Genomic DNA, 26085 nt, shown 5'->3' on the forward strand with positions numbered 1-26085 from the left:
GTCGCCCGTCACCGACACGATTATCAAATCAAACCCCACGTACGTGAAGCCTCGTGCAAGGGAGAGCTACTTTTCCCACGTACCTTTATAAGTGATGTCCATAGTACTCCGGGTAATGGTACTGATTGTGGAAGGTGGGATCACCGGGCGGCCGGTGCATCATGCTCGCCGCCTGTCCGTCCATCATGTAGCCCATCGTCGGGTCGGGACTGTACGCCCCGCTAGGACCTGCGGACAATGGCGGAAACACTACACGTTACTACGGTTAGATCGCTGTCCTGTAATCGGCGGGCTGGTGTTGGAAAAGCTCGTCGGCTCCCTTCGAGTAACACGGTTCGACTCGCTCGCCTCTTGGATGAAATCGAACGATGTTTCGAAACGAAGATCGCGCGAAGAGACGTGATTCGAAGTCTGTTGTTGTTTCTGGAAGAGATAGGGATGGACAGTCGAGAGAAGATTATTGTAAATGTATATTTCTCGGCTTCTATTTATGAATATAATTATTAAATTTCTGGCCGAGATGTTTGTTATTGTTTGGAAGGTGGATACACGCGAGTGAGTCCGTTTTTCTGATTTTAATGAGATTGTGAGGCGAGTTCAAAATAGATAGAATTAAATTTCAAAAGTACGATAACGCGATTTCAACGTCTCTTCCGCGATCTTCGTTTAAAAAGTAGGATCCAACGAGCTGTGTTAAATGGCGAATAGTCGAGATCGATCGATATTTCAAAAAGGCGAAATGATAAAATTGCTCGTATCGATATCGACTATATCGCGGACGCGTTCATGTCACCTTGATCGATAGAATTCATCCTGTCTGCGAACGAGAATTCATTCTGCAGGGCCTCTAATATCTGGAAACGGACGGAAGCACGCGCGACGCCAACGATTCGTTCAGGAGGGGGAAGGGGAAACCGGGATTCAATCTTCGTGCGTCAGCATAGACTAAACCGTTTCGGGCGACGACAAGCTCCTCTCTCTTTTCGTAAGCGGTAATGGAGCCAGGAATCCACGGGAGGCTCCCCTAGTTTTAATGTCGGTATCTTAATGTATATTGCCGCGATAAATCAAGGCCACTGATTGCGTCCTACCCTCGGGCACCAATACGAGAAGAACGAGAAACACGAGAGAGAGAGAGAGAGAGAGAGAGAGGAGAGTCATCTCTAAATCTTGGCCATTGCCAAACACTACTCTTCTAATCCTTTCTTACGCCGAATCTAGAGCTTATTTCTCGATATGCGTGCACGGTTATTTATTGCTCGTGAAACACCTTTTAACGGATCGGTGATGTTGCATCGAGTTTTCTAAAAAAAAAAAAAAAAAAATACTTCTGAGAATGCGGGTAATTGTTCACTCTCTGTGTTGATAAATGGCGGCGGTGTGTATGGACGAGGTGCTAGAGATTGCGATAATATGGATGGATGGATGTGCGAGAAAGTAATTTCAAATATCCCGTGATTTATTTCGCGAGAAATTGTTTCTTCCATCGGAGATATTGTAGATTCGAGTGATTGGAATTTAAAAGAAAAGAGGAAAAAATATATAAAATCGTGATTACAAGAGATAAAAACGGTTGACTACTCAACACTTGAAATTTTAGATTTAAATTAGATTCGATGGGAGGAATGAAATTAAAATTAAATGTATTCCAAAATTAGGTACGATTTAACTCGCTCGAGTATCTTTTTTTTCTTTTTATTATTAAGTTTTCGAAACTTGATAATAAGAATAAATTAATTAGATAATTAATCAGAATGCGATGTTTATCGCCGTTCCATTCGACGAGCAGCGAGTTCTACACAACGCGAGTGCCTCGACGAGGTTTGCTTCGTTCTCAACCCTATCGTAAATCACAATTATTGCGAATGTTTCTTCTGCCATCCCCCACTCTTCATCCGTCCCATCAGGCTCTTCCGTTTCCTCGGACGCGTGTTTTTCTCCCGCGAATTCCATACCTCCCCGCGGGATTCGTTCGTTCTACCCTCCCCCCGAAAGAACTCAAGGAATTGACGAGGGAGGGGGGAGGCCACCGACATAGGTATGCAAATAATTTTTAAGCGATCGCAACCGCGATTCCGCCTCCGTTTCTTTATTTCATCGTGTGTTTTCTGGCACGCGAGTGCAAAAACGAGAAGTAAGAACACGTTGAACGATCGACAAGAATTTCAAAAAGAAACTTCATCCACGCAACGTTCACGCGCAAAGTATAACTTCATTCGCGATGAAAATCTTCACGAACGGGGAAAAGAAGGAAAATCTCAACGAGAAGTACAAGCACATATCCATTTACCAGATACTTGTTCCGCGCTTCTTCTTCTCTCGCGAGAGAATAATCGAACGGTAGATTCGGTTGTAACGACGCGCCAATTTGAGAGAGCTCGGTCCACGCGCATCCCTCGCGTTTCCTTCGAACGCCTCCCGCGTGGCCGATTCCTTAATTTCCCGTATTGTGGCCGGCCGAGCGACGGGCGTCCCGCTGCGTTATAGCGCGGTTTAATCACACTACAAGCGCGCGTCCCTCGTTAGTGGGATATCTGGACGGCTATAACGGCTAGAGAGGCCGCATTCCGCGCGGCTCGTGAAAGATACACGGAGGAATCGTTTCGTGGTAACCCCCCCCGCGATAATCGTTCCAAGCTCCCGTTGATTGGCGGAAAGCGGGATTCTTTTCAACGAATTATTTTCTTGTGGATCTCGTCTTCCATCCTTGGACGATGGATAATATCGTATATATATATATAGCTTCGTCGCGATTCTCGTTGTCTTCTTGGCGCGGATGAGGCTGTAAGAGGCTGTAAAACGATCGGTGTACTCGTGTTCCTCGGTGGATGGTTATGATCGAGGAGATTGGTAGTCGTGGTCTTGTAAAGATAGTCGATAATGACTTCATACGAGAGGTGAACTCTAATATTCCGTTATGAGATGTGTTTTTCTCTGCGAGAGGATTTCAATGTAATGCACGATACGATCGGATAATTGTATCGATTCGATTTTATTAATAATAAAATTGTGAATGGAAAAAGAATCTAACTGTTGAATGTATTGTTGAAAATTACAAGAGGATCAATGGGACGAAAGAAAATTTGAATTCGAGGATGTCAAAATGTAAAAAAAAAAAAAAAAGAAAAAAGTGAAATTTCTAATCAATCGTGATTGCAATTAATAGAAAGAAAAGGGAGAAATTTGCAAAAATACAAATGGACAAACAAACGTACACGATCCAGCGAAGGACAATCACGATATCTCATCTGCATCCACCTGTATCCACAATCGTTCGAATTCACGAGCCATCCTACAACTCACCAGCCCATCGTCCATACGTCGCAACGATTAAACCTATACATCGTCTCTCTCTCTCTCTCACTGGGCTATCGACCGCTATCGAGGCAAGAACAAAAGGATCGATGATATCTCCTGGATCGTCAGATTCTTATCCAGACTGGACCTTCGATTTGCAAAAAAACTCGAAAGAGAGAGAGAGAGAGAGAGAGAAAGGAACAAAGAGAGGATCTCTCCTCTCCGCTTTAATAAACGAAGACGAACCATCGTGAGATATGATCTCTTATAGCCTTAATAGCAGCGCTTCTTACCTGTGTCTTTGAGTCTCGTGATACCACTTCACACAATTAACCCTCCGTCACGATTGCAACCAACACTTTTCCTACACGGTCGAGATTAACGTTTAATCGAAGTTTAGCGATGAAAGGTAAGAAGGAGAATTGGATGTAACGTGTTGGTGAGACGCGTAAATCCGTGAACTTGTTCCTGATGCGACCCTCCTCGAGGAGGTTTAAGACGAAGCTACGAGTGCAATACCGTGGTGGCCGGCCATTCATTTTGGAGAAGGAGGAGGAGGAGGAGGTTAATTGCAGACACGGCAACTGGCGAGAAAGTATGTCGAGGATGCGCCAGGGAGCAACTTCGAGGTGTCGTTTAAGGGGTCAACGCGATCCGGAAGAGAAATTTGAATCTCGGACCCCAAATTGTGTGAAATTGCGTCCCGTTTCTTAACTTCGAGTCGAATCAAGTAAAAATAACAGTTTCGAGTCATTTTTTTTCCCGAGTTTAAGAAGTTCTTCTCGTTGGATAAATATGGGAGGAGGAGGGAAGTGTCAATAGCCTCCGTTTCCTTGACGTACAAACGATTTATAGAATCGAATAATGGGCGAATTAGCGACGATTACAAATTGGCCGATCGCGTAATAAATAGCCAGCGAATTGATTAGTAAGGACGCGTTAAACTGTGCATCGATGATAAATTATGCGAGCCACTGCGGATGCAGAAACGACTGACGGAATTTATGAGACGGTCCTCCATCCATACGTATCTCGGGCCGATGAAATTCGACGAAATTGAAAAAAAATCGCGGCAATTTTGCCTTATCTATGCATTAACGTTAAGTAAGAAACATAACAGGAACACTAATAATTTTATCCAAATTCAAATTTCTACAAGTACATAATGATAATCTGATATAATTGAACATATATACTTTCACATGATCGTGAATAATACCGCGATAAATTTATATTTATTCCAACAACTTTTTTGCTAATCTTTATCAATTTCATCACATCTTCTCCGTAATCCCTTATTTAATTTTCTAGAATCCATCACGTACCCCGTCGATGGTGGAAAAACGCGTGCAACCTTACGCGATCCCATCGTTCGTCCCCCCGTTACGAAACTTGTCTCCTCCCTTGCCTGATCAGCCGGCTCGAGCAAACCGCGAAACACGGAAAGACACGTTGGAGCAGCCGCTAAAGCGTATCTATTATACCTCGGCAAGATAATCCCCACGGAAACGAGGTAAAACTTCGAAATCCGTTTGCGGGGGCGCGGGGAGGCGGCTCTTGCTCTCGCCCCTCCAACACGGGAACAACATTAGTAACTTATGGTCGCGGCCCACCGGTTGGATGGCGTTTCCGTAGACGTAGATCCGGAACCGTGGTAAGAGGTCGAAGGCCTAGAGAGACCTCTAGGGGGTGCAAACGTAGACGAGCGTGGAATCCTTGCGGGAGAGGTAAAGGGGTGAACGAAACCGAGCTTCCGAACTTAGTTCCACGCGACACGACGGTGAGTTTCGAGCCCTCCGCAGAGAGAAACCATAGTTGGCCGGAAGGCCCTCTCGCCGGTGCGAAAACCGCGGAAGAAGGGACACCAGCGTGGAGGAGAGAGAGCCGGTGATAAATATGAGCGGTCCAAGTAACGAGCATCAGTTCTCGGGAGAAGTTCGTGGCCGACCGTTGTAACGAAGTTTACCGCCAAGATTTAAAGCAGCCCGTAAAGTTGGACCTGCGTCTTGCGCTACTTCCGGCGCTTCCCCGCTGCTGGAATTGACGACTTAATTAGGGCCAAGGACCGTGAATGGTGGTCCTCTCGACTGCTCTGGGAATGCTATATGTATATATATATATATACGATATGAGAATTTCTAGAGTCCTTTCTAGGATTACAGTAAGAGCGATTATTCGATAATTAATCCTTTCGCTACTACGGGCGACTATAGTCAGTCCGCACAAGATGCCACTGAGGTATGACGATATAACGATTGGAGTTATTGCACATTCGAGTATCTTTCTTTGGAAATATAGTATCGATATTTTGTTTTCACCATCAATTTTTTTTGCAATAAACAACGTCGAAGTAATGATTTCCGTTCAGCGGAAAAGTCATCCGTAGCGAAAGGGTTAAGAACGAAGTACGAGAACTTTATGTATCGTAACTTTGGATTGGAACTCGTTTGAAGAAACGAATTCGAAACGAATTCGAAACTAGAGAGTAACGGGGGAGTCTAGGAGGAGGAAGATCTAACTACGATCGTGTTACCCTCGAGGGATGAAACGAGGAAGAGCGTGACGAGGAGAATCGTCACGGTTGGTGGGTAGCAGGGGGAGCTGTGCTTGATCCCTTGGCGTTCTAGCCTTGGCCGTACGTTCACGGCCAAGCAAATTCCGAGAGTCGAGTAAGAAGAAGAGGAGGGGGGGAAGAAGGGTGATTCGTCGAGCGGAAACCGGAAATGTGGCCCGGAACCTTCAACAATCCCTCGATGAAACTATTGGTCATCCGCGACGCAATACGCCGGATACGCCGGATCTAATAACTCATCCGCCTGCTGCCTGCTCTCTTCCACTCTCTCTCTCTCTCTCTCTCTCTTTTCTCTTTAACATTCTTTCTCCTCCGCGTTATTTTCTCTTTCTCTCTCTCTCTCTCTCGTTACTTTCGCGTTCTCTGTTTTTCTCTCGCCGCGTCGTCTGCCGGTTTCCTAGCATTGTTCGTTTCGACGGCGATCGAAGATAACGTCGTCGGCCGAGGAGAGAATAATATCGGTGTCACGGAGGCCGGTGTGTATCGTGACGATTCCACAATGAATTTCTACCGAATCGACTCGCTCCGCGCCATTGTCGGTCCGCGCTACGAATCCGTAAATGGTATGATTAAAACGGCTAATGGAAACGATTCCGGAAACCGGTTGGCATCGTCACGGTCCACCCGTCCTTTGCATCCTTGCATTTCTTATAACTAATTTACGATGGTTTTGGCAGGTGTAGATGGTCACTGTACTGCAAGTGGAAAGTAAAGTAAGTATGGGAAGAAGGGAAATGTAAGATCGTGTGTATCCGATCAAGATTTTTCTATGCAATATCTCAAGCTTAAAATATTTCGTTATACGTACAGTGTTAATATTTATTCATAGGATAACTTTGGAAAGGAAAAAATGCAAAAATTGGTATTCAAAAGTGGTATTAAAAACATTTATTATCGACTTAAATTCAAAAGTAACTGTCTAAATATATTGTAATATCTTAGATATTGATTTAAGGATTAACATCACCTCTCTCGATTCGAAGGCACAACTATCTCCAACGAATATACCCTTGCAAAGGCGAGACCATCCTGCCTTCCCGGCAGGACTTGAAACAACCTCTCCGGGGTGTGATATACGACACGGCGTAATTGCAGGAATTTAATCAATCAGAAATATACCCCAGCGCGAGTACAAGGCGGTCGCCTTGCCAAGCCGAGTTAAGCCTCGAGGGAGTCTCATTTAAGATAAATCCGGGGGACCGGAATCCGGGGAGAACAACGGTGAACTTTGGGTCATCGTGATCCTTCGTACGGATGATGAAACGTTTGCACCACTATCCTAGATTCTCCTCCATTCATCCTCCTTCCACCCTCTCCCCGCTTCTCGCATTTCGCTTCGATTTCGTGTTCCTCCTCCCCCTCTCTTCGTCGATTTTAACTTCACCGCTCGTTCTCTCCTCGTCGTACGAACGTCTCCACGTGTACACGCGAGAGGAGTGGAAACAGGCGCACACAAACAAGGACGCACACGATCCTCCGCGACCCTCTGATATATAGCCCCTTGGAGGTCGATGACTTCCGCTATTTTTCTTCCGCTGTCTCCAGCAAGCAACTTCCCTTTCCTAACGTGCACCCCCGCCCAACTGTTTCGGTACTTTTCTACGCTCGAGGATATCGTGGACGTCGACTCGAGGGTTGCTCCGTTGCATCGAAGATGCGGCCGATGGTGATCGAATCTCGAGGAAAATCTAATGGGGGAAACGGGGAAATCCATCGAGCTGCCTTTCGAAATTGCTCCTCGATTCGAAATAGCGGTGAAAATCGAACGATTAATGAAAGTTCTCGAAAGCTCTTTTAAAAATTTAAGGGGAAAAAAGGAAGAATAGATAGATCGATTAACGATATTATTGATCTTTGTGATAAAAAATTTTGAAAGAATATTGAATTTGAACGTACATAAGATTGAACAGACAAATTGAACTAGTATAACTATTTACATTTATTGATATATCAATAATATATCAAGTATATCAATAATTCCATCATTTTTTTTTTTTTTTTTTCGTTTACATTTAACAACTTCACGCAAGAATATCCGACGTCTAATCGACGAAAGCGATATCGATTCGCCGGGAGCAACGAAGTACTTATTTACTTAAATGCACAAGCAACCAGCGTTACAAGGCAGATTTTTTCCCTTGTGCAAGTTGCAGAACAATCTCCAAACGAGCGAGCGAGCGAGATACAGAAACAACAAAGAGAGCGTATAAACGACGTATACGCGGTATCAAAGAAGCTACTGCATTTATGGATGTCCTCCCCGTGACAAGCCGAAATTAATTTACCCCCCTCCCCCTCAAGACTCGAGCGTTGGCATATTTTAACCCAGTTCTTCAACCTCCATCCTCCTTTCCTCCTTTTTTCCTTTTCCTCCTTTCCCTTCTTCAACCCTCCTCCAACCTTCTCACCCCTCCCTCCCTCCCTCCCTCTCTCTCTCTTTCTCTCTTTCTCTCTCCACCCTCAACCAGAGACTCCACATAAATTTCTATCGACGGATCGGGAGAGATCAGCTGAAATCCTTCGCGGCGATTCGATAAAACCCGAAGAGGCGCTCGCGGCTGACTGGCTCCTCCTCGGTTGACGCGATAAATAATTAATGATGGAACGAACGGCCAAGCATCGGTCGAGAGAGAGAGAGAGAGAGAGAGAGGGTGGGAGGGGACGAGTATTGCCAGGTCCATAAAACATTTAATATTTATAAGGTACGAAACGAGAGGAGAGGAGACGAGACGAGACGAGGGCGGGTAGGACAACCAAGACTGCCACGGATATATATTATCGGATCTTATACGGTATTTAGATATTTTAATTAACCGATTGGCTATAAATTATGATAATTAAGGAGGACCAAGGACCTAAACCTGACGTTCGCTGTTTTGCCGCTCTCTCCGGGGGATTGTGCGGGTCGACATGTGCACGACGATCGAAACGAATCCTCCTGGCCTCGAATTCGAAATCGGGATTAGACGATTGTTTCGTGCCAATTTTTCGACAACTCTCGTGTCGAGATCAAACGACGGATGGGAAACGTCGAGGATCGGGGGATGGAAAATTGTTGGAAGGTTAGGGATCGGTTAGGTTGGATTTTGAGAGTGTTTTTAAGGGATACTTAGGGTGGTAGAACGTTGTTTTATGTTTATGGGAAACGGTTTATGCGGAAAGTGAAGTTAAAGAGCGCTTAGGGAAGACGTTTGAGACGGCGCGTTAGTTTTACTCGTTGGAACGTTAAGAAAAAAACAAACTTTGATCAGCATCGATCGTCGAATCATATCTCATTTGTTTGTTGATTACTTTCATTATTATTGACAAAAATATTTATTTCTCATAATTTGTAGTCCAATAAAATTGTATACATAGAAGAATTAAAATAATCTTGAAAATGAATATAAAAAAAAAAAGGAAAGAAAGAAAAATCGAATGAAGCTTCTTCAAAAAATTCGATGATAATCTTTATTACATCTTTAAGGTATATTTAACTCGAGATATAGAATTCCACGAATGATCGAAAGCTCCCTCGAAAACCAGCTTTTAACGTCGATCGAAGGCATCGCATCCCCCTCTGAATATTTATTACGTGTCCCGTGGGGAATCAAAGTGGACGTCAGCAAAGAGAAAGAAGCATCACTCGCCACCTTGGTCAATTAATCAACGCGTCTGGAGAATCAAGCGTCGTCGCGATTTCCTTTCCAATTCCATCGAGCGTGCGAGCCGAGTCGGTACGAGCATTGAAATAATAATGCGCGCAAAAGGTGGATTTTAACGAGGCGAGCGGATGCAACAGTCTTGGTCAGGGGGCATCCGCTCTGTATTACACAGAGCATTCTTAACAGTGTCAATAAAGGGAGGTTATGAGAGCCACAAACGTCGGAAGTATCTCTCCTTACGACGGGCATAAATAAAGCCGAACGGTGGCTGGCTGGTCGTTTAAATGTCGTAGAAATAACTACGCCACGAGTGAACTTTGGGTTCGACGTTCGACTTTCTTGCCCCGTGATACCCTTTATTATACTCGCATTCGTTTCGCTCTTTGATTAATTGTAAGCAATACTCTCGAGTAGGTGGCTCAAAAGTCTTTGCATCGAATTTTCTTGCACCATTCTCTCTGACCCAACGTTGTTAACGTTGAATTGAACGATTAGAATAGAAAGTAATAATACATTTGCAGAACATTTTTAAGGAATTTTCGAAATTCGAGTTAATGACGTTGCTTGAAATTTCGGAATAATTCGGGATAACAAGTTTTCAGTTAATTTTTAAGTTAATTTTTACAAAACTCTTCTTACGGGATAAATTCTGATGAATTCTCGAATGATGACGAGCGAGTCGAGTCAAGAGATTTATTTTCCATCCAGAAGAAATTCCTTTTCACATAGGAAGAACGAACAACGATAACAAACGTCCTTCAACGAAACTCAAACTCTGAATGAATCAAGGGGAAAAAAGAAGAAAAAGAAGAAGAAGAAGAGGGGAGAAAAAACCCTTCATGACGAGTCGGTATCGAAAAGCCACCCCGATAGGGCGCGATAGGAGCCGACTTAACAGCCGGCTCGGAACGGGCGTCGATGCGTTTCCACGATATCATTCCTCCTCCTCCTCCTCCTCCCCTTCAACCCCCTCCCCCTGTCTGTCGAAGCGAGCCAGGTTTCTTCCATGCTCGCCATTACCGCGGATGGAGGCTTGATGGCGAAAGTGGTCTAGAGGGTAAACGGTCAACGAGACTCGAGATGAGATAGAACAGGCTATTATGGCCACGCCGATAAGATAGGTCCACCCCTCCCGTGATACGCGGTGGTAGTCCGCTGGACGGAGAGCAGGGGAAGGAGGGGTTTGATACACCGGACGCGATCCACGGCATGAAAAATCTAGTTGGAGGAGACGAGAAAGAGGGGGAGAGGAGGAGGGTGGAGGCGAATGGAAAGGGGGATGGACGAAGGGTGGGCGGTGTCCAGCTAGAACCCAGAGAGAACTCGGACCTTATCTTTTCATAGCGATCGTGACCGTCCAAGACTTCATTTCCGTGCTCGAGGAGCCACCCCAACGGGTCGGTTTATGGTACACGTACATACGTAACCGGTAACGAAATGGACCTCTTGGCTCGTTTACATGGAAACGGATTTCGCCGGGAGGAAATTAGTCGCGTTGCGTCGATGGGGGGAGGACGGCGATTCTGAATCTTGATCGATGATTTATGGTGATCGGGATGTTTCGATATTGAGTTGGAAAAAGAGAATAAAAGGACGATTATCTTGGAGAATCGTTGAGGAGAAAGAAGTATCGCCTTCTCTTTCTTTATCTCTCCTTCTTTATCGAGAAATGAAAGGGATATCGATTTTTCGATAGACAGACATATAAGAAACGATTGTGCGCGAAAGAGAGAAAAAAAGAGAATTTGCAACCGAATTCTTGGACCGTCGAATAACCCTTCGTGACCGGTTAACCCCCGTCGGCTCGATATTACGTTCTAACCACTGAAAATCGCGCTAGTCGATCGAGACTTTAATACAGCCGAGTGCAATTTCCCGCGAGTAAGCCGGCCGTGTCCCAGTTCCGCTCGATCCCCGAGCAAATAATAACATTTCTATAAGTCGGTCGTTTGTATTCGACGACTGGCGCCCCTGCACCCCATTTCAATTAACGTATGATCTATGTCGTATAAGAAGCCGTATCCACGCCACCTTTCAAACATTGGGGCCGTAATGTGCGAGGGATCGGCTCTCTAAGTAACTCTATATCACGTCTACGTGACACGAAACGCAGAGAGAAAAAAAGGAGAAGAAAAAAAAAAAAAAAAAAGAAGAAATCTTATATAGCCGAGAAGGCTATCCAGAGAGGAGGAGAATCATCCCTGTCTCTCTTCCTTCCAATTGTCCCCAAGATTGTTCTCCGCATAGAAGGCTAGAACGGAATGAAATATGGCCACTTATTCGTCAAAGAATATGTTACGCGACACGATGAAGGGTGCAACGAAGAAATAGCAATTTGTCGGAATATTCTCTGCTAGGGAAGAAGAGAATTCTTCACCGAGTGAATTTCAAGATTTATGCAATTTTTGCAAATTACCAACGGAGGGATCATCGATAGCTCGTTATAGATTTTATTTCGATCGTAAATTTGCTCGCAAGACGTTCAACAGCTTTCAAACTCGAAGGGGAGGATCATGCTCGTAGATTCCATTGAAAATGCGTATATACACACACACACACACATATATATATATCCAATAATCTCCTAAAACAAAACAAAAATGGAGAACAGCCCTAACCCCCCTTATGATTACCAGCCGAGGAAATAAAACCATCTCGAATTGACCGCGATCTCTCTAAATCGCGCCCCCATTCACGGGGGAGAAAACAAAGCAAACAGAAACTTACTCTCTCAAACACAAAACTCTCGACAAGCCCCCTTTTTTAATCCCCCCCCCCCCCTATCTCTCTCTCGCGATTCAAATCCAAAGTGAAGTCGACGCCGTAGTAGTCGACGTCGGCGCTCTCGATGACGTTCCCAGGGAGAGGAGGAGGAGGAGGAGGAGAATGAGGAGGGTGTGGGTGACGTACGGGGTGTTCGCAATTTCTCCCGATTCCCGACCCCAGGACATCCATTTTATTTAGCGCGCCACGAGGTGGACCACGAGGCGAGCAGGGAGGAGGGAGAGTACGGTGGAAACGCTCGACGACGAGGGGAGGAGGAGGAGGAGGAGGAGGAGGAAGGGAGGCTCTTTCTCTTTTTCTCCATCTACCGATATCCCATCAGTGGAACGTTTACCACCGGGTTGGTGGTGTCCAGCCACCGTCGGGGAGGAAACGAGAGAGCGGAAGGGAGAAGGATAGGGATGGATGGATGGAAGAAGCGGATGGAAGGAGAGAGAGAGAGATGGAGAGGAATCTCCTTCACCATCCCCCATCCTCGTTCTCCTCCTCCTCGACGAGTTGGCCAGATATAGAGTGGCGCGGAGATCGAACCGCGCCGGGCGGAGGGGTGGAGGAGGAAGGGGACGAGACGACGGAAGAAGGGAAGAGAGCGTGGGCTGGGGTGTCTGGACCGCTCTCCCGAGATGGACACAGAGAATCGCCATTACAAATTGACAAGCTTGATTGATGGTCAGCGCGCAAGGGACGACGCAGGAGGAAGGGGGGAGACGAGGGGTGGGGGAGGAGGATAGGCCGAAGAACGGGAAGAACGAGCCGGAGGAGAAAAGGGGAATCGGATGTGGCTGGAGACCCACCCAGGGGAGGTTGTGGGGAGGTCAGGGCAAAAGGGATGGATGTGGACCAAGTGAGATCGAGTGGATATACCATAAAGCTACGACTAAACTGGACCCCGAGCTTACAGGGACCTTTCCACTTTCTCCCTTTCCGTGGAGCGGGTCGGATAGCGTTTTGCAACTATCCGTAGGGGGAGGGGGCGCCGTTATCAACCGAGACCTCTCAGCGAGCGCGTAACGAATGGACCGCGAGGTGATTCGTAAAGGGAGGGGGATATCTCGCGAAAGGGACGGGGATATAGGAGGAAGAAGGAGGAAATCTTTTGATCCTCGATCGTTTCGTTTGATTTAGGGTTGATGGATTTTTTTTTTTTTTTGGACCGATTTTCTTCACTTGGGATTTCGAACGGAAAACGTTCGAATTTAAAGAGATTGTTTCAAGTGGAATTTTCACGATACAAATACGTGCTTTTAATAAATAGTTCCGAAAGATCGGTGATATCGCAATTCGTTTTCAAACAAATCAATGGTCCTTCATTGAAAGGACACGAAGAGACACGAAACGAAACTTTTAATAATTCGTTATCGATTTTCACGAGATACAGTTGAAACACGTTTCGATCGATTCATCCATATCTCCATCCACAAACGTTCGTTCGAGTACGTCAGCTGGATATTTAATCGATCCATCAAACGATCTCACGCCACATCGAAATAGCCGGGATTTAAAGGGTCTACAATGAAAGAGAAAAAAGATCTATCTTCCGCGCAACAGGCATCGACCAACCCTATCCGATTAGGATCAAGTTGTAACGCGATTACGTCTCACGCACGCGACCAGGCCGAATTAAAAACAAGCCGGCCAATTAAACACTAATCGCCGGATACTCTACTCGAAAGTTGGTTCTGGAAGGGATTGCCGTTAAAGTCGACGGTCACGGACGTTCGTTTGTCGATCTCCGACAGCATGGGGAAAAAACGAAACTACGATCGAAGCCGATCGTAAACGACAGGCCAAGCTTCTACGTGAAAGTGAGCGTGAAGAGGAAGTTTTGAAAACGTGGTAAAGGAAGAGAGAGAAAGAGAGAGAGAGAGAGAGAATAATTTGGAGAGGTTGGTGGAAAAGAGACGGGGAGTAGAGTCGACACGAAACCGACCTTTCCTCGTGATCTATGGCTCTGAACTCTCGTAGCTAACGTTGACCCCTGGCTACCGAACGAATAATAAGCAAAACCGGCAATTAAGATATCTTGGACGGAGTCGTCGTCGACTCCTCGCCAATTCCTTTGCTCTTTTACGCGGTCTCGGTTTCTCGGTACGCGTAAATCGAAAGCCCCTCGTAAAGTCGAACGCGGGTTTCAGTCGTGTTTATTGGATACGCGATGGAAGACGATTCGCGATATTCGCGTTGGAGGGAACGACCTGGTTGGAAACGGAGGGAAAAATGAGAAAAATTCCTTTCGAAATTTTGAATTTTTTTGGATTTATTCTCTTATTCGGAGCAACAACGCTCGGAAAAAAGTCTACGAATCGCCGAGAATTTCGTTCCGATATTCCGTTGTTCTTTCAACCAATGCGTAAAATTGAAATGAATCGTTTAGAAACGATATAACGATATTCTATAATCTTCGTAGCAGAAAAGTTTCGAAGGATGAAAGAAAAATTTTCTCTTTCTTACCAACTACTTGGTACTCCTGCCTGGTATCACGATTATAATCACAGCCAGTTGAGAATTCCGATCTAGGAATTTCAATAGAATAGGCGATGAAAAACGTGGAGTGAGTTGGCGGTATCGGAAACAGCTTGTTCAACGAAGGGAAAACAGGAGTTGGAAGGTTGGCCGGCTTCCTTTTATCGCGGCATCGTTACGAAATGCGCCGTACGGTCACAGCTTTACGGTACTTCGGGGCTGCTGTTACGTTTTTACTGCGTCGTTTCGCGTGCACGCAAAGGAGACGACGATTCCACGTTGTGGTGTGCGTTCAACGTTGGAACGTCGGGTCAACGAGCAAAGAGAACGAGCGCGAGATAATTCCTAGAGCAGTAAACTTTCGCAGAAACATATTTTTGAAAACGTATTTATTGCACTTGTAATGTATCTTGAAATTGAGATTGGGAAAAATTTTTAAACTTTTTAAACAATTCTGAAAATAGACGCTGACTTCCGCTCGATGAGTGAAGGATCGTTAGAAACGCTTAAGAAACGCTTTATCTCGATACGTTCTTCCGGCTCTCGACAGATATCGTCGTGTAAAGAAAAAAAGATAATTCTTAATCGTCTCACTGACCTATCTCAAACTCTAGACAAGTGGCAGATACGATTCTTGGAAGAACGTTTTTTTTTTTTCAGGAAAGAAAAAAATATAGATTATTCATAGACTCGTTCATAATCTGGCAACCGATATCGGGATGAAGCAAAAAGATGGTATATCGTATCCTCGTATCTTTTTAAAGCAAATTTTAACAACAAAATTTCTTCTCACATTTTTTTTTTTCTTTCCTCGAAATTCGAAATTTCGATACAACGATCGATCATTATTGCGATATAAAGTGCATAATTTTGAATGATGATTATATTTTTGTATTAGTGTTAGTTTCAGCTACGTAAAAATCTGCAAAATAGTAACTAATTTCGAGAATGAAATATTTTCGCGATAAAATTTACGCGATTTCCACGGAACATTTAAGGGAGCTCGCTCGCAGGCGTAACTTCTGTTTAGCATCATGGCCGTTTAGTGGCATCCCCCGTCAATTTCGCTCGCCTCCTCTTCTCAGAATCCATCCAATTTGTACGTAGGCAACAATGTAGAAATTTCTGCGTTTCGACGTAGCTTTATGATCGGGAGGGAGGGAGGCGAGGAAGGGGGCGGGTGTTTTTGGAACGCGACCGCCAATTCCCATTAGTCGATTCTGCGTTGCTGCGTCGTTCAAAAACAGAGACATCCTCTTTCCCTCCCCTCCCCTTCTAAAATATTACATTACACTTTCAAATCGGATGGCCAGCGTGTAAATTGAATTCGATTACGAGCCGTTACAAAATCAAAGCTCCACAATCTACTGATTGGAATGCCAGGCAACGAAACGTGTGAAAACACCACCGATCATTCGCAATAAACTATCGGTGGGGCGCGGCGTTTCAAAAATTTGACAGGTGCAGGGACGAGTGTTCGATGCGACGAGATGTGTAGAACCAATGCTCGCTACTTTTAAAATATTTAATAAAAAAAAAAAAAAATTTTGAAATTTAATCCATACATGCGATCATCGAATTTTTTTGCAAATTTGATACGATTGAAAAATCTCGTAGCTTCTTCTTCTTTTAAAGAAATATGAATCAAATAATGAATGAAATACAAAAGAAATACAAAGAAGAAGAAAAAAGAAAAAGAGGAAAGAAAGAAGGTGTATTGAATCTTATTAAACCCAGCCCAGCGTGGGTTAATCGCGATTTAGCCAATTGCTCGAAATTACACAGTGTAAAATTAGCAATGCTCACGCTACTCGTCTCGAGAGCGGTAAAGGGATACGTACGAGGTTTTAACGCCGCTATCCTAATACTCGGCCGTAAAACCACGATCCCTTTTAAATCCTTCCCCATTCGATGGCGAGGCACGATACACGAGACACGGGCAACTCGCTCCAACTATAAAGTATAAAGCCACGACGCATCGTTTTACGACGTACAAGCTGCCTCCGTGTCTCCCCGGATCCGGATTCTATTAGGTTTATATCGTGCCCTCCTCGCGATCAAAGAGAGAGACACGCGTTGGGGATCTCCCGAATCAGTATAAGGGAGTTCCCCGTTACTACTGGAAAATTGCCTTTTTCTGCCGTGTTTAGCAATAGGAAGTGGGGTCGAGCAAGTTTTAAACAGCGATACGCGGTGGCTGATTGATACGATTCCTACGAATTATCTTCTCGTTCGAGTTAAATCGATCAGATGATTCGATACTCGCCATTATTATTATTAAATCTACCTACCCACTTCATCGATCGAAACACACTTTATACGAATTCTATTCTCTTCGTTCAAACGCATTTTTACCCTATCTTTACCATTACACACTCCTCTCCCTCCTTCCTTTCGTCGATCCATGTACATGCATCCTCGATCAACCCGAGCCAAAATCGTGCAATCCTCAATTTTATTCTTCCCCTTGGACCTTGTTTGGAATGGGGTAGAAGGGAGGCATGAAATCACTGATTGCGGCGGGACGCAAGAACGCGACGATCGCGAGACGAGGATGGATATGGTCGGGGAATAATAAGAATGGGCCGCGGGCCACGCGGATTCAATGCGGAGCAGCTGCGTAATGAAAGTATGATTGATGATCGGGCGGACGACGCGCGTCATTAGCTCGACACGAGGAGGCGCGACAAGAATCCTCTCCCGACAAAATCCTTTCTCTCGGAGTTGTTGTTGTTGTTGTTGTTGTTGCGGAACGTGTTCTGAATTAGCGGCCTCGCCTAATACAATTCGAACGAGCTACTCTTCCCCTCTCCTTGGCGCATTCTTTCTCTGGGCTGAGATGGGCCGGTAATATTTCCGGATAAAAGAAGAACGAGAAATGACGGTGTTCGAGTAGCGATTGAGAGAAAGAGGAGGAAAATGGGATTTCGTGCTTGCATCGTCTCGTTACTTGAAACAAGTGTTCTTTTTATTTTTTTTTTTTTTTTAGGAATTGTTAGTAGATAGATTGAATTCTTGTTTAAATTAATGGTTTCATGGAAGAAAATTTTATCCGAATGATTAGGAAGGAAAAAGTATAATTTATTATAAAAATAAATATAAGACGCATTAATTACAAAAAAAAAAAAAAAAAAGAAACAGATATTAATACCATACGAAGTTACATCTCGAAAATGAAAGCTAACGGGAGAAACGATCTCGACGAATCTGATATCCCGCGGCACATAGATCATCATCCTTAATGATTAATGAGTCCCGAGGCGAGTATCAGACACGCGAATCGCGGATACGTACGAGGACAATTATCGATCCGTTTGAAACGCGAACCGACCTCTCACCTGGCCGGCCGAAAGTCGAAGGAAGAAGGCCGATACGATCGACGGGGGAGCTTGATTTGAAAGACGCATTTATCTCGCTTCCGTTCGAGCAAAATCTGCCCAGGGGCCTAATGCTCCGGCTATTAAGCTTTAATGGACTGCTGATCGTCCAGCATCCTGGACGGAGGAGGGTTGAACGATGCCCCCCCCCCCGGATGCCGATTCCCGGAGGAATCGGAAAAACGAGGGCCGAGTTTTCTTCGAGAACGTCGAGTTTCGCGAAAATTTTTCTCCTCCCTCGTCGAGCGTCTCGTGAACGAACGAAGCGCTTCGACGACAACGCTTCCACCACGGGGGGAGGGAGTGTGTTTGTTCGTTCGTTTGGGGGGGGGGGGCGGAGGGCAAGATCTCGCGAAACGCAAGGCCATCGATTTCAATTCGAAGAGAGGCGAATTCCTCTCCCTGTCTAGGAAAGAGAGAGAGAGAGAGAAACGGTGGTACAACGGCGAAGGAAAAGGGGTTGCGAAGTGGCCGTGATCAGGATTGACTCGGGATGACAATCTAACCGTACACGAGTTTCCACTTTACTCCCGATACGGGCGGCGACATTTCGGCTCGTTAGCTCCCCTCCTCTCCTTCTCGCCACCACGGAATTACCACCACGCTCCACGTATCGCCCCCCCCTCCCTCCCTCCCTCCCTTCCCTTGGTGTCGTGATTTGCTAGCGAAACACGCTCTCGGTTTATTCCGGATATTACCGATTTAAGAAATGGATGGAGGTTAAATGGTGGCGGAGCAGCCACCAGCAGCTAAGGAGGATTCGAGTAGAGATGTTGTTAATTTTTGAGCCACGCTTTTATTGAGGTCGATTCAATTTATATCGAATTATTTTTACATTTTCCAGCTTTGACGAACATTAAAACGTGGAATAAGGAATAAGTAAACTTTTCAGCAAGTAAAAGAGGATACATATATATATATATATGTATATATACACACACACACACTCGTCGATTTATATCTTCCCTCTTAAATCACCGGTGAAATCGGTCCGAGAGCACGGAATCGTCGTGGCGAAAAATCCGTAACTCGGTGGGTGTTTATGAGGGAGCGAGTCGTAAAAATACGAGCTCTCTCTCTCTCCCTCTTTCGTTTCGTTGAGTCGAGCCTCCTCCTCGAGCGCGTCCTCGAAAGGAGGAAACAAAGGAGCGTAACGAGGGAAAGGTGGAAAAAAGACGGGGGGTTGACTGGAGGGTTGAGAGGCATGTCGACTGGTCGTAAAACCGGGTCTGATCACCGCTACCAATTATCCCGCCGTTATCCGAACGTTATCCGGAACGTTATCCACCTTTTGCCCGGCCGACGGAACGAGCCCTCCCGCCATCATCCGAATCACTAGGCGGACCCTTGAACCCTTGAAGAGCAGAGAGAGAGAGAGAGAGAGAGGAGAAACCGTGTTACAAACCCTAACACCGGGGACTAGGTAACCGTTGTTGTCGCCTTTTACTGCAAACGAAGTGATTCTCTCCTCGTAAACGCGACGTCTTTACAGATTACACGGGCCGGAAACCGGAGGCTCCCGTGTTTTTCTTCACCCCCTTTCGTGTTTCCACCCGCTTTTTTCCTCCCGCTTACGAATACCGGCGAGGGAGAATTTCCAATGCGTACGCCCGCTTGAATTTCGTTTCCTTTCGAGAGATAAAAATTGTTTCGAATTGCTGTAATTTTCCTTTCCTCTTTCTCTCTTTTCTTTTTTTTTTTTTTCGTTCAACTTGAATCAATCGTAGATTAATCGAAGATCGTAGATTAATATGATATTTCGTTTAAGAAAATTTTTATCTGGAAACAAATATATAGCAAAAGAGAAAAAAAAAAAAAGAAAGAAAGAAAAAAAAATGAAGGAAAATTTCATATCAATCTTGTTCCACCATTCCAGATTAAGATTAAGTCTGTTTCTCGAGACAGAAATGACAAAGTGCACGAAACGAATTTCAAAGTCGTATCGTTAACGAGACAGAAAATGGAGAGGTTGAACGAAACGCGCGATTACGATCGACGATAATCGAGTCACGGGGAGGTTATAATTGGCTTCCGCCAAAGAAACAAAAACGGGTATATACCGTGTACAATATTGGTTCAGATTGTTCGTTTATTGATAAATGATCAAGGTGGAGAAGAGAAACGGCGCTTGAGAGAAATGCTCCTTCCAAAGCAGCCGAATTACATGATTCTCGCACGGACAACACGTCGCGGTCAATTCTTCGTCGGATTACATTACACGGATGAGGGTTGAGGGTTTGAATTAACGGGCGACGTGATTGCCAGTTCTCAAATTTGATTCTCTAGCATTTATAAACTGGGGGATCGATCTTACAATCTAACGGGTGATAAATCAATCGTAATGGAGTAATAATCCGAAACATGAAACTAGAAGAAAATATCATCCAATTACAAAGAGAGAGGATACTAACGGGCTAAATTAAGCTAATCGGATTTAAAAATTTCTAAGAATAACCGAAAAACGTTCTAAAAGTAAAGGATATCAATATCGAAGGGAGAGAACGATTAGAAGTTTAGCCTATTTTTAATCTATTATCAAAAATTTTTTAGATCATATTCGTCTACCTTGAGAAACCTATTATTAATTACGCTTATTGATACAAATGATGATAAAGTAAAATCTTAAAATCTATATTATATATACTCGAAATAAAATATACTTGAAAAAAAAAAAAAATTTATCAAAATTATCGAATACGATAGTTTTCACCATGTGTTTGTTCTTCGTGTAATGATTAAGAAAAATCTTAAAATATTAATAAAAAGCAAGGATACAAAACAATTGCTACAACAATTTACTATAAAGATTATAAGGATTGAACGTGATACGTTTATTATTGATAAGTCGCTTAATAAAGAACGATTATTCGATAGGATGATAAGGTCTAATGTTAAACCAACGTGTCTATCTTGGGTTAATAAGAGGCATCGAATCCTCGATGAGCCCTTATGGGCGCGCGTAGGATTCCTTCGTTAGAACGCATCGATCTACGTCAACCGATAAGGACCGGGAGTGTAACCCTCGTGATAAGCCGGATAAACGTATCCGTGATGCATGCCCGGCACAGGTGACATGAAATTATACGCGTCTTCGGTGTTGTATGTGTGTGTGTAAGGGTCTGTTGACAGAATTGGGCTCGTCTTACCGGCTCGATTACTCTGGTCGATCATAGGCTGGACGATTCTACGCCTCGCGTTGATGAACCTGTAACAAAGATCAAACGTGCGAATTAGAAACGAACAAAATATCGAAATATCGAACTTATTACCCGATATAATTTCGTCGTTCGTTCATCGAACAATATCTGTATACGATTTTGCAATGCAATCTTCGTCGGATTTGGAAGAAAAATTCGGAAAAATTCTCTGTCTATATGTATATATATTTTCATTAAATATCGTGATTAAATAATTCGAAATATGGCGAGACGTTACGGATTAATTCAAGGCACGCGAAAATTAACAGATTTAAATAACCGGTCCAACGTTTGACTAATACGATTTTTGGTAATGTTCCAGAAACGTGGCGACACCAGCAACAACAAGAACAGTTAAATCGTACGGAAACAAGTATCCATTCCAATTATCGTCCGTTCCAAGTTTCCATCATTAATTCCACCCTCCTTGGCTACCGATAAGAAAATCAACGTCCCTCGCATTCCAAAACCGCCATCTCGGACGAGAAATATTTAAAAATATCCTCTCTGGATTTATTCCATCGTGCATTTCGAATGCAAGCCGCGCATTAACTTAAAACGTGGAAAAATAGGGTCGAGATCAGGAGGTCTGATGACAAGGAGAGGGAACGAAATCTTCGTCCAACATCGGTCATTTAGCCATCCCTTGGCTTGGGGTGGGATCGGCTAGCTGCAACGACAAGAAATCTATTCGGGTAATCAGAGATAACGATAGGCCAGTCAGGTAGGGCAGACGTATTCATGGCTCATTATGTAGATCAGTGGATCATGGGCGGCGGGCATTGGCCGATCGGCTTGATAAAGCTCGAAAGCTCGGCCGGCATTCGCGTATACGTACGTCGATGTATCGTTCATCTCAATTTGGCCGAGTTCTGGGCGGGCACCGTCGATATTTCATCGGCGTAAGGTCGGTAATTGTCGGACGTAATTTCCGCCCGAATCGTGTATGTTAATTTGACGAAGTGGCCGAGCGAAATGCACGCTCGAAAAGAGAACTACTCGTGCAGGTGTCTCGAACTGTCTTCCGTTCTTGAAAATTTTTCACTTTTTCTTTCCTTCTTTTTTCCCTGACGAACGATCCTTCGTGATATTCGAATCGAGTTTTTTAATTTTCTTTATCGTATACAAAGAGCAAAAAGAATCGTAAGCGAATTTATTTACGAAATTACGTATGAAAAATCGCCTTACGATATAATTATATAGACGTACGAATTGTATTTGAAATCTAACAATTTTTCTCTTGATTTTTCTCTACAGAAAACACTTCTAATATAATAGTTCAACGACTGTAAATTAACACGAATACATTCTTCGAGAAACACGCGACTCGTTATATTCTCGAAACAAAAAAGAACGAAGGGAAAAGGAAACGCGTTGTCGGCGAACGTCTATCGATAGGAGGAGGAAAAGAAGCAGGATCCTCGATACGTCATTAGCCACGGTGAAGGAGCTTCCGTGCGAGCGCTTTCCAAACAATAGATCTGCGGTCTATTTCGAGTTTGGTAGAGGTCCAACCGAGTGGTGGAGAGGCGGTTCGAGGCCGCGAAAGAAGAGGAACGAAGAAGGAGGGGGTGGGCGAGAAAGGAAGACAGGCGAAAGGGCGTACGTCAGCCAACGTCAGCGTCGCGGCGCCCTAATGGGCGCAGACGCCGGAAGTGATTGGGTTTCTGCTCGACTGACTCGTGAACGCACCCCCTTCTCATCGTAGAAAACCATGGTTCCGATGGGTGAAGAGAAAGAGAGAGAGAGAGAGAGAGAGAGTGGGAGAGAGAGAGGGTGGCAGCTGCAACCCCTCTTGTTTCGCGTCGCATCTTTCTTGCGTTCGGTATCACGCCTGGCCGCTTCCTGGCCGCCCCAGAGTCTTATGAATAATAATTATTAAACTCTGCCTCGATGCGCTCGCCCAGTCGCGAATGGCCAACACCTCGAAAGCGGAAACCTTCGACTCGAAGTTTAATTAACAGGAACTGGAGAGGAGCAACTACTGGAAGGAGTTGGAATATCGTGGGATTAAGAGATATATATATATATATATATAAAAGATATTTTTACCTCCGAGATCTTTCATCTTGATGAAAGATAAACCGAATACGAAAATAATAACGCAAACGCTTCAACTTTGGCCAAAAATTCATCGACGAAGAAGGGGGAGGGAAGGAAAGGGAAAGAAATCGTGGACACAAAGTGGACACGAAACGCGAAATCGTCGAGTAGAGTGTCTCGTGAGGTGGAGGGCAACGGGTGTGTAAACGCGCGGGAGGGATCGCCTCCCCTCAAAGTCAAGGCCTCGGATATCGTTGGATGAAAGAGTATCCCTGCTTGTATAAACCGAGGGCCCCTTTCCAGCCCCCAAATACTCCTAAACGCCTCTGGTTCCCCTTTGGCGGCGTAGGCAGCGTGTCACAGCCAGCTGACTACCTCTGCCAACCCCCGCGCCCACCCTCCTGCCGACCACCCCCGTAACTGAAATATCGCCCGAACAATGGCGCGCACAAGAACAGAGACGGAGAGAAGAGGAGAGGGAAAGAGAGAGAGAGAGAGAGAGAGAGGGGGGATGGCAACTGCCCAACCGCTTCTCCCTCTCTCTTTCCTTCGCCCTTTCGTGCGGAATGGGGGTTGGAAACCGGTAAAAATATCTTCGCAACCGGAAAACTTAAGCCCGCCGCGCGTAGAACGGACAGGATGAAATTTTACAGTCGAGGTGGCGGCTGGCAAACGGTCCTGTCATCTCTTGTTCCTCGTCCAATGGGGCTGGTTATTTATAAGTATCGTGATTTCTTTCGTTTTTGGAACGTTCGATCGATCATAACTTCTCTGATTCCTTTCTTCTACTCTTACTTTCTGTATTGGATATTGTAAATTAGAAATTAGAAATTAAATATTGCTACGTTGTCTTAGCTACTTGATCGGTGAAAATAAAGTAATACGAAAGGTTTATGATGTTGTTTCAAACACTTAGCAATTATCGTATCGTGGATAGTAGATTAAATCGATATTAAAACATTGGAAATTCACAAGTGAAATTCATGCCTATCTAAATCAAAAATGGTCGAGTTTTCCATGTGGGAAATTAGTTTTATCGTGGTTATATTATCGCGTTTAAGATAGTCCGTCTGTGCTCTCGAAGCTCACGGATGCGCTTTTTACGGCTTCGTTATCGCGAACGATCGTAATGGGCCGGTAAAATTATCGGTTTACGACGGATCCAACGTTGGAAAGCGTTAAGGGAGAGGCCATATTGCGCCAACCCCCACGGGATGACAAAACACTTTTCAACGCGCCCTCGTCGCCGCTTTCAGGATTTTAATGCAGTTTTGATTATGAAACCGGAGGGGGGCGTCTAGGTTTCGCGGCGTGAAACAAACCCAGTCACGCGAGGGGCTGGATGAAAAGCTGGATGACTGACTCTCACACTCGCCGTCATCCTTTCGAATTTGAATTTTTCAAAAAATTCGGTTTGGAATATCTTTATAAATATGCTTAACGAAGCCCTCTCCGTGGGATGAGCAATTATCGATTATTATGGAAGAAATTCGATTTAATTATCGTTTTTTTAGATACGAATGTATCTTAAACATACGTATATATGGAAATTGTTCGAATCGGTCAAGTTCAAGTTCATCAGTTAGGCAGCGAAACGAGAAGAACATATGACATCGAAAAAGGCATAAAAGTCAGAGGGTGTATCCCGTATAACTTTCCGGCACCGTGACGAAATTTAGCGAGCTCCGTTCGCATATATGAATAATACTCGAATTTGTTTGTGCAGATCTACATACTCTATCGGATTCGATTCATACGGTTTCGTATGAAGGAAACCATGTAACGAATAAAAGAGAGACAGAATATAGAAGAACTCCTTTAAACAGTATCAATAATTTCGAACAAACTATTACAATACAAATTTTCTCAAATAAAGGATACTTCTTCGTATTAATTCATTCCTCCTCGAATTCTTCGCCATTTTCCTCCGTGGAAACTAATATAATATTACCACAGAATCATTATATCAAGAGAGGAAGAATACTCGATCCAACTTTTCAAAACGTTCAATGTTATTCGTTTTTTTGAGAAAAAAATTGTGCAAGCTCGATCGCGTTAAACGATGGCCGTGCACCGTCGAGAGTTTCTCAACGCGGTGGCACCGCTCGAATTCGTTTCGCGGTGTGATAGAACAGCGGTGGTAACGATGATTACTGTCGCGCTGGCAACATTTACTCTCCGGCGGCGCTCGCAATTATCGGAGAGCTTCCATTAGTTAACTGCAGTCGATACGCGCGGTGCACCGGGGTCCTCGCATCAAAACATCATTACTGCACGAACACGGCCGGCGATAGTCAGCCCGGCCAGCAGACCGAGAGCTGGTATTGGTAATCAATTTCGCCGGTGTACGTAGAACCGCGGACTAATGCGACGCGAACGGCGAGCTTTCGCATTAGCGAGGATCGAACAGCCGTCCCCGTGATCATTGCCCATTACAGAATGAATCGAATCTCGGCTGTCGGTGAATCCGCGAAACCTGCGCCGTGTCGAAGAACCCTTCCTTCCGTGTCGCTTCGTTCGAATAAAAATTTCACCGCTCAAGTCCACTCTCCTTTCGTGCATCGAGAGGTTGTGAATAATAATAAAAATGTAACAAAGTTTGAAACTTTGTTATTTATTTAAAAGTTTGCCAATACTAAGAAATATAGGGAGAAGTTTGAGTATTTTCGAGAATACGTGAACGTATTGGAAACGGAAGAGGGATATCG

At 44.6% G+C, this 26085-nt stretch overlaps 1 protein-coding gene across 5 annotated transcripts in view; it reads right to left on the minus strand.

Annotated features, from left to right (window-relative positions):
- hth (Meis homeobox homothorax) overlaps positions 1-26085 on the minus strand; it is a 479196-nt gene that overhangs the window by 8597 nt on the left and 444514 nt on the right. For 4 of the 5 annotated variants that reach the window (XM_086904801.1, XM_086904800.1, XM_012490499.3 and 1 more), the window contains 2 exons: positions 21284-21342; positions 84-249 (listed from right to left, as the gene is read on the minus strand). In XM_086904801.1, coding sequence (XP_086760927.1) covers positions 86-249; positions 21284-21342 — 223 coding nt within the window. In that variant the 3' untranslated portion in view covers positions 84-85. The remainder of the gene's footprint in view (positions 1-83; positions 250-21283; positions 21343-26085) is intronic. The other variant, XM_086904799.1, reaches the window with a different exon arrangement.

This window comes from Apis florea, unplaced genomic scaffold (genome assembly GCF_048593485.1).
Source record: "Apis florea isolate Af1SG1 unplaced genomic scaffold, ASM4859348v1 contig_2350_pilon, whole genome shotgun sequence".
Taxonomy (NCBI): domain Eukaryota; kingdom Metazoa; phylum Arthropoda; class Insecta; order Hymenoptera; family Apidae; genus Apis; species Apis florea.